Source organism: Camelina sativa, chromosome 8, assembly GCF_000633955.1.
Source record: "Camelina sativa cultivar DH55 chromosome 8, Cs, whole genome shotgun sequence".
Taxonomy (NCBI): domain Eukaryota; kingdom Viridiplantae; phylum Streptophyta; class Magnoliopsida; order Brassicales; family Brassicaceae; genus Camelina; species Camelina sativa.
In genome coordinates this window covers 10,599,395-10,609,509 of record NC_025692.1, presented here as the reverse complement: position 1 = coordinate 10,609,509, position 10,115 = coordinate 10,599,395, and the positions used below count along the sequence as shown (strand labels likewise).

The 10,115-nt window shown below is 29.9% G+C and overlaps 1 protein-coding gene across 2 annotated transcripts; it reads right to left on the bottom strand.

The window, feature by feature from the left end:
• Positions 6,343–7,680, bottom strand: LOC104706906 (auxin-responsive protein IAA28-like). 2 transcript variants are annotated; one of them, XM_010423143.2, is made up of 4 exons: positions 7,427–7,675; positions 6,965–7,279; positions 6,757–6,821; positions 6,343–6,657 (listed from the first exon to the last, which is right to left on the bottom strand). In XM_010423143.2, the coding sequence occupies exons 1-4, from the start codon at positions 7,552–7,554 to the stop codon at positions 6,635–6,637; spliced, it is 531 nt and encodes a 176-aa protein (XP_010421445.1). In that variant the 5' UTR covers positions 7,555–7,675; the 3' UTR covers positions 6,343–6,634. The 2 variants fall into 2 exon arrangements, with proteins under 2 accessions (XP_010421445.1, XP_010421444.1); XM_010423142.2 differs by having other exon boundaries at positions 6,343–6,821; positions 7,427–7,680.

Below are 10,115 nucleotides of genomic sequence, written 5' to 3'. Positions count from 1 at the left end.
TTTTTCCTCTTTATTGGCATTTGGGAAGTTTTTTTTTGTTTGGATTTTACCAAAATTTATCCGTTCTATGATCCTCCTCATGCTGCATCAGTTTTCATGTTATCTTCTTATCACAAAACAATTTCTAAATTTTAAATGAGTGACATGATATGATTAAATTAATGTCATAGACTCATAAAGTACAAAAAAAAGAGAAAATATCCATAATTTATAGGTATCATTTTAAGTGAGAGAAACTCCAATGGTGTTTCAAATCTTGCTTCAAATTAATTCTATATTTGGTGTAAAACCATCTCAAATAGTATTTTCTATTTTTTGCGAGAAATGAACAGTATTGCTTCAAATTTAGAGAAATACTGTTCATTTCTCTATTTTTGAAGCAACACTTTTTTATTTACAAAATACTCCTCCAATTTTAATATTTTATCATTTTATACCTAAACAAAATTATACAATGAATTTTTATTATAACATAAATATTTATAGAAAACAATAGTTATTAAACTATTTTTAATTTTAAAATACAACAATGTATATTAAATTAAAAATACATCACAAATGATAAACTAAAAATACATAATTAGTATCCAATACTTAATAATATATATAAAATTTCAATTAAACTTGCCATTAAAAAACTAAACACATATTATTAACCTAGTGATTTAATAATCTCGTAAGTCGCTTCCGGATCCATGAAGATTATCAAAATATTGACCAAATGAAGTAGAGGTAGATGGAGATTGTTGATCAAGTCTTTTCATTAAGATTTTGGCTTGTTCAGATTGGAAGTACTTAAATCTCGATATAAAATTTAATTTTCTTCTCTTAGTTATTTCAATGTTAAATTCTTATTTTGAAGCTCTGAATGTTGCTGTCTTTGTGCACTTGTCTTCTTTAATTGATGCACTAGTTGTCTATTCCCTTCTTCTAAAGTCTTGATAACATCAGATGGTTGATCATCCTTCTTTTTTTTTCATTTTGGGTTTTTTCACTCCACTTGGTCATTGAGATGGAGATCCACCAGTAAAAACATCTTAGTCATCTAAATTAAGAGAAAATGAAAACAAACCTGGAGACACTTGTGTAATAGAATCAGGGGTAGGATTTTCTGACTCAGAAGATGTATATCCAAAACCGCATACATTTGAGACTTATCTAGCCGGAGTGGCATCATCTTTAAACTTTTCAAAGTTTTTAATAATATTCCATACATGATCAATTTTCCAACCAGCTTTGAAATTTACATCTTGCATTAGCATTTCTTTGGTTTAGGATTTAGAAAAAATTTTAATGACTTTAAAAGTTAGGTAAAATATGTTGTTATTCAATCAAGACTTTTAAAAACTCTTTAAAAATTTGGTGTTATTGGTTGTGGATTTGTAAAAAGTTATCTAAAATCTTGATAAATCTAGTGTTATTGGATTAAGAGTTTTATAAAGTCATTAAAAGTTTTATGTTATTCAAGTAAAACAAAAGAATCTTGGATTGTTAATGAATTCAAATTTTATGTTATTGGTTTAGGATTTTATATCATTTCCTTCATAACAAAAGTCATGAAAACTCTTTCATCAAATAGAAAGATTTTACAAGATTAGAAAAAACAAATCATCAAGATTTTAAAAAACTTCCTAAACAATCTCTTAGAATCCTTCATTTTTAACTTTCAATTTTCTATGATTCTAACAATCAGCAAGAACATAAAGTCATTAAAATTCTTTCTAAATCCTAAACCAATACCTCCCCCTAAACAAATCAATAAAGACATAAATATAGAAATATTTAAAAAAATTATAACTAAATTGTAAAAGTATATGGAGTACTCACTATATCATCACTTGAATCACCATTTGAACATCTATTTTCACATTGTTTGATGCATGCATGTAGTTTTCTTGTAGCTTTCTCAATAATTTGTAACAGACATCTAAGTGATTTTTTTGAACGTTCATTCCAAGTTTGGTTTTTTTCCTTTTTGGAAAGACTCCATCACACCTTCCCAGAACTGGTCGGATGATTGGTAAGCACCGGTAATTGGATCATGAGAAATTTCCAAATAAACTTGACATAAAAAAAAATTCTTTTTTTTTGGAATATCCAGTAGAACGAGATATTCTAGTTAAAAAAAATGAAAGAAAATATGTATAAAATAGTTGTGGAATGGTTAAATGGAAATAAAAATGACATATGTTATTTATAGATGTTTATCAACATTTTTCACATTTTTCAATTCATGGTCAAGTGAAGCAACACTACAATGAAAAAGTTATTATTAGATTCTAACGTTTTTATGACAAGATTTGACATTATAATTATAAAAAAAACTATACCAAGATTCTCACGTTTATTATTTTTCTATGATAAGATTTGACAATACAATAACAATGTCAAAAATATAACAAGATTCTCAAGTTATCAATCTACTACCACAATAATTAATAATACAATGACAAAATGATAAAAAAGATTCTCACTTCTCATTTCATTATAAAAATGAAAATGTAACAATCGAGGACTTCTTACATTTCTATATATACCATTATAGTTCTATAGTAGCCATAAACAATTTTCACTCATATCATTCTAATCATCTTTTTTTTTTTTTCTCAAAATGAATTTTAATTTTAATAGTCCTATAGATTCTCCATTAGATTTTCATGACTCATCATCCTCTTCTGATGATAATGAAGAACAAGTTATACGTCTTGCTATCGCTAACAACAATTCGATCATCCAATACCTTCTCAACCAACAAAACAACAATGTGATCCATGGTGGCTTAGTTCAAGGACGTTTTTTCATACATCGTGATCGAGAAAATATACATTCTAGATTGTTCAATGATTATTTTTCATATTCTCCCATCTATAACGATACTATGTTTCGCAGAAGGTATCGTGTGTCTCGCTCTTTATTCCTTCGTATTATTAATGCAGTTAAAGATCATGACAAATATTTCACACAAATAAGGGATACAACTGCTAGACAGGGATTATCATCCCTTCAAAATGGAACGGTCGTGTTTCGTATGCTAGCGTATGGTCTACCAGCAGATGCCACAGATGAGTACGTTAAGATAGGTGAATCAACAACAATTGAGAGCTTGAAAAGATCTTGTCGAGCCATAGTGGATATATTTTCGGAGCAATACTTACGATCACCAACAACTAATGATATTGCAAGACTTCTCTACATTGGAGAAAAACGAGGTTTTCCAGGGATGTTAGGTAGCTTGGATTGCATGCATTGGAAGTGGAAAAAACTTCCTACCAGCTGGGCTGGAAAATATGCGGGTCATAGTGGATCACCAACTATAATTCTTGAAGTTGTGTCAGATTATGATCTTTGGATATGGCATGCTTATTTTAGAATGCCAGGCACCAATAATGACATCAACGTATTGGAGTCTTCTCACCTTTTCTCAAATCTTGCTCAAGGTATAGCTCCTCCTGCTAACTATGTTATTCAAAGAAAAGAATATAACATGAGTTATTATTGGGCTGATGGCATATATCCAAAATGGTCCACCATAGTGCAAACTATTCACGAGCCAAGAGGTCCTAAAAAAAAATATTTTGCTACAAAACAAGAAACGTGTAGGAAAGATGTTGAACGTGCCTTTGGAGTTCTCCAATCGCATTTTGCAATTGTGAAAGGACCAGCTTGATTTTGGGAAAAAGCGTACTACATGACATTATGACTACATGTATAATTTTACACAACATGATAATTGAGGATGAGTGTGATCTTGATGCACCAATTGAAATTGAAAGAGACGTGCCTCCTCCAGAGGTTGAGATAACGGAGGATGAAAATATCTGATTTCAAGAATTTCTTGCTTGATATAGAAAAATAAAAGACAAAGAAGCCCATTTCTCACTTTGAAACGCATTAGTTGATCATTTGTGGGAAAAATATACTAATAAATATGTATTAATCACCTATGTAACTTTTATTTATGTTTTGTAATGAAATTTTATTTTTCATAATACCATAATTGTATTAGATATTTATTAAAAATAAACTAAGTGGGTTGAATTTGTAAATTTTAAAAGTATAGGTCTATAGTAGAAGTTAAAATAAATCAATTAACAAAATATATCTAAATTAATTGTTTTAAAATTAAAAATAGAGCTAACTATTGGAGTAAACATATGCTCTATTTTTAGAGAACTCTATTTTTAGACCAATAAATAGAGCAAACGACTAGAGTTGCTTTTAGGAAATATAATAGTAAAGGAAGGATATATTCTAATCAAGAAAGATTAAAATAGATAAATCACCAAAAAAAGAGTTAAAAATAGATAACACAAAAATAAAATGGTAAATATTAAAAAATTAATCAAACTATTAAGAAAAATTAAGAAAATAATAATTGTACAGAAAAAGTGAATAACTATGTTTCTCTAAGAGAAAAAATCGCAAACTACCCTTTATATTTTTTTTCCTAAGAAGCAAAAACCTGATAGTAATTACATTACTAATGTTGTAAGGAACACATAATTTAAAAATAATAATTTAAAAATTAATCATTGATCTGATTGCGTCGATGAGTCTTCATGATCTTCATTGTTGAAAAACATTTCTCCACAGTTGTAGTACAAATTTGCAAAATCAAAATCAACTTCAAAAGTCTATACACCTAAGAATGTGACATATTTTTTTTCGATTTTCCACCAACGTAGTAACAAGTTCTTCAAGAGACTTCAAATAAGCAATGTTTCATCATTTCGAACATTATCAATATAGATATATATATATATAATTCTTATTCAAGAGATATGCATTCTTCATGAGTAAAATCGACTAGAGAAAATTTAGATAACCCCATCAACTCTGAGTGGTCAAACTCAAAGAACAAATGAGAGAGATAAAAGAAGAAGCACATATAAGCAATTCAGTGTTCACCTCATTAAAATGATTGTTGAACTCATGAAGGTGCAAATTCAAAATAGCATACATGCATTTTTGCAAATGCCCCAAAACATTTCGTAACACTTTCTTCAATTGCGCTATACTTCTTTTTTTGTGCATTGCTTATGGTCATTCGCATATTTATATAAACGTCTTTACAAATAGTGTATTTTATAATTTAATGAAACGATACAAAATTTGTATTTAGATCATAGTTTTAGATTGATGTTAATTTGTACATAAGAATTTAACTAGTAAAATTAGTAATAACCAATTAATTGAAAGAAATACAATAAATTGCGTAATAACATTTATATGCAAGAAATTAGTCTTTTAATAAAAATTACGAAATAACATTTCTTAAAAATTAGTTTATTCACACACAAAAAAAGAAAGTGAATAACTTTCCTTACTAACTAAAAGATTTCTCTATTATTTAAAAAATGATTTGAATACAATTTTTATACAAGAAATTTATTAAAAATAAATAATATGTCCATCAGACATAGGATGGATCCTAATCTAGCAGTAGTATAAAAATGTGGATGTATGTAGCATTGTTCATGTTCATTCGCGTGTTTATATAAACGTCCTTACGAATAGTGTCTTTTATAATTTAATGAAACGATAAAAAAAATTTGTATTTAGATCATAGTTTTTGATTGATGTTAATTTGTACATAAGAATTTAACTATCAAAATTAGTAATAACCAATTAACTAAAAGAAATACAATAAATTGCGTAATCACATTTATATGCGGGAAATTATTTTTTAATAAAAATTATGAAATAACATCTATTAAAATTAGTTTATTCACACAAAAAAAAAAAGGTAAATAACTTTCCTTACTAACTAAAAGATTTCTCTATTTAAAAAAAAATGATTTGAACACCATTTTCCTACAATAAATTTATTGAAAGTAAATAACATATCCATCGGACATCAGATGGACCATAATCTAGCAGTAGTATAAATATGTGGATGTACGTAGGAAAACATAACTAAAAAGGTAAGAAGTATAATAGTTAACTCTGCGAAACCTACATAAATTTTCTGCGAAACCTACATAAATTTTCGACGGATTTCCAAGGGTTAATTATTTCCAAGGGATTTCCAAGGACGTCAAACTACCAAGTAATTTTCAAGGGCACTTAGCTTCCAACGGAATTCCATGGACAAATCTTTCAGACGAATTTCCGAGAGATCAGATTTTCGACTGTTTTCCAAGAAAGCAGATTTTCAACAGAATTCCAAGGACAAAAGCCTTTCGAGAGAATTCCAAGGGCTTCACTTTTTCAAGAGATTTCCAAATGACATGATTTCCGAGGGATTTCCGAGGGATATAGTTTACAAGACTTACTCACGACGTCGGAGTTTCCGAGGACTTTCGAAGAGATCTTATATATAAATTACGAAAATATAAATAAAAATAGAAATTCGTCTATTTTACAGTGCCACTGCTTTTTATACACACGATAAACATAATAACTCAGATTACTGGAACGAACAGCATATTTACAACAACAACAACAACAAAAACGTAGCAAGCAAAAACCTAGAACATAAGTTGTTAAGCTAAATTCGAATTAAAAAAAAAAAAACACAGTAAATCAAGCCAAACCCCCTTTTTTTTGGGTTTAATAACCAAACCCTAATAGTTTCCACAAAAATTACATTTAAAAACATATCATGGAACTGATGATTTTGGCCAACCTCACTCTATTCCTTGACATGTTTTCTAGCTGGGATAAAACAACAACACGAATTAAGATACATATATTTTGTTTTGGATATAAGTGGGATGTAAGCAAAGAATTTCGTAAGCACTAAGGTAGTCTTACGTGAGAGCGAGGAGGCGTTGAAGGTCTTCAAAACATGCAACCTCTTCACGGTCGATACAAACATCCTAAGAAACAAAGTAAACTTTATGATCAATTTCTCCATATGGTTCATATTATCATCAGATAAATATCCAAGGCTTATGACCTTTAAAAAAAAAAGAATGACATGATGATGATATCAATAACCAAACTCTTTTTAAGAACTTACTCCCACGGAACATCTCCGACCAGAACTTTATCTCCTTCAGTGTCTTCGTAGACCAAAGTGTATTGTCTGTTTAGATCCCACGAATCTTTCTTAGAGAAGAGTTGGTCAACGGCATGTGAAAGCTGTTGGTAGTTGTTAAAAGCTGAGAGGTTGACTTTTCTTCCTATGGGAACTCCTTCCATGTTGATCTTTACGTACAACTCTTTCTCTACATGATCACTCTCCCTCTTCTTCATCTCCTCCTTTAGCTGTGCCGCTAGGTTTCGCCGGGATGATCTCACCGGCGGCCATCCCACCACCGGTGCTGCGTCAGCCCTGTTTTAGCCATTTCTAGTTATAACTTAATAACCATGATTTATACAAATAATTTTGGGAATACCGGACCTAAACCCAAATTATAGACAACAATGATTTAACTTGATTGTAAATACAAGCAAGATTGTAAGAACGGATTAAGGAAACCTGTTATTGGATACTAATGATGTTTCTTTGGTCGAGCTACTTTGCTTAGATCCATTGCTCTTGTTGTTGGAAGTGAATTGGTGGCAGGGAGGAGCCAGCCTCAGCTCCAATCTCTTCTCTTCTTCCATTTTTCTAAGTTTGTGTTGTCTTTTTGGGTGCTGGGGAGTATTATTATATGGGTGGTTGTCAAAGGAACTACGATCCCAATCTTTATAAAAGTGGCCTCTCTCTTTATATTTTCTAATGAAAGAGATTTTATTTTGTATTAATAATCACCTAACAGATCCTACTTTGTAAGGATTATATTCCGAATGTCAAAATGCGTTAAATACGTGTATGATTCTATGAATCTGATGCCGATTGATGGATACATTATTCCATGATTGTTCAAGAAATCTTATAAACAAATTTAGAGTTATATTTCACAAGAAACAAACATTCAAAAGAACAATATTTTTTAACCAACCATTCCTATGAAATTAACAATCCAGATTAGTTGCCCCAACCAGAAGAGTCAAAATAATAATGATTTTATCAAATTATTGCTTATATTAAACATTTAATCAAAATCATAAAGTTTTTATTAAGTTATACTAGGTTATATTAGGCCTTCGCACAATGATAATCATTAACTGAATCATGAAATATATATGAAATCATCTTTCGATCTTCTGATTTCTACTATAGTAGGCTTAATATAAACTTTTGTTAATCTATAAAACTCATCGGAAACTACCGAAGAACCATACATCATATAGCTTTTTTTTTATAAAACTATACATCATCGAGCTAGTACTTTAAAAGAAAAACTATAAGTTGCTTCTCTTCTACATGACATGTGTGACATTAATAATGTCTTTAAGTTCGAAAGATCTCGTAACATATGCATTTTAGCAAATTTCATATTTTGACAATTTATATTAAAAAACTTATATGCAAACATGTAACCGTGTGTGCATATCATGACTCATGAGACAAAGAAAGACGTATAATGCATTGTTGTTTCGCCATCGGAACCATCATCATCATTCTCATCGATTCATCTCCATGGCCATATCTTTTTTTTTTTTTTTAAACCAAACATATAATTAGAAAAAAAAACTTCAAAATTGGTTATCGGATGATAAATATGCAAAGAACGAGTAAAGCAATCTGTTTGTACATTTGACTCACACAGAATCGTGGTAAGAATAAAGGAGGAAAATGCAGTTCTAAGCAAACTGAAATCATCTAATAGATTGAAAAAGACAAGCCAATCTTCAGGAGACTACACCATCGCGACTAGTTCTGCATAATCAGTCTCAAAACACTGACAATCGAACCCGCCAGTCATGATAGACTCCATAGCCCAAACCAAAGCATGTAACTCTGAATGTAAGGGGGAATGACTATGTTGATGGCTCCGTGCTCCCAAGCAAATCGTCTTATCCTCACTATTACAATACCATTAACCCAAACCTACAAAAGGATATGTAGCTTTTCAAGAGCCACAAAAGATTTTTTTTTTGTGTAAATAAAAAATTGGAGAGTGGAGGCCGACATAGAAAAGGAAACAAGAAAGAGGAAAGAGATTCCTAGGCATGCTTAAATGAGTGCCTACCGATAAAAGGAAGAAAGTAGTAGGTTTCCGTTTCTCCCTCGTTTACAAAACCTTCTTCTGTTTATTTTTACATAGTATATAAAATTTTAATATATATATATATTGCAAATATTAATTGTATACTAATTCCACTACTAAAAGTCCACTACCAACTGAATTTTTGTTGCTGTAATTTGGCCTCCTTAGTCCATAATGTATTAATGTTTGTCCATTTTTTTCAAGTTACATAATTGATTGGTTTACGGAATTCGTCCACCCATGAAGAATATCTTAAAGTAATGATATTACCGATACGGTAATCAAGTTTAACTTTAGAAATATATCAAGATGGTTTAAGGATCTTTCAACTCAATCTAAGAAAAGTTAATAGCTGTCTGTGACACATATATAATCAAATAAGCTGTAATTTTAGCTGGTGAAATCACCTAACTAAAATGGGTTAATTAGGGGTATTCCAACTGTCATATGCTAGAGTACCAAGGTTTTGGAGGATGTGTTGTCATCTGCTTTTTACAAATTTTTTGTCTTTTGCTCTATTTTTTCTTTTTACCAATCCTTTACATTTCCAGACTTTTGTATATAATATTTTCCATTTGTTAATATATATAATTCACATATCAACCAAAAAAAATATCAAGTGTAATTATTTTATAATAAACATATCGGACATTCAAATGTTTTTAGGATACTTGAATGTTATAAAATTTGATACTAGATGGATTAGGTATGTATTGAGTCAGCAATCCCATGAGGCACAACTTAATAACATGCCAAATTAGTTAAACTGACTGTCCTCGTATTGTTATCTAATAGACAGCGGTAAAATCATCCCCAAGAAATATTGCACTTGTAATTCATATACTCTTATTTAACACCCAAGGAGAAAACAAACATAAAGAACTACGTTATAAACTAGAAATAATGTGTTCTAAACTAAGAAGTTATGATGACCATTTTGATACCAATACTCAGTACACATTTAGGCATACTTATCATTTTTTAAAGGAAATAATCACAAAAAAGGTCTAGAACAATTATAGATGTTCAATGAATGTATAACCACCAAAAAAAAAAAAAAAAAAAAAACCC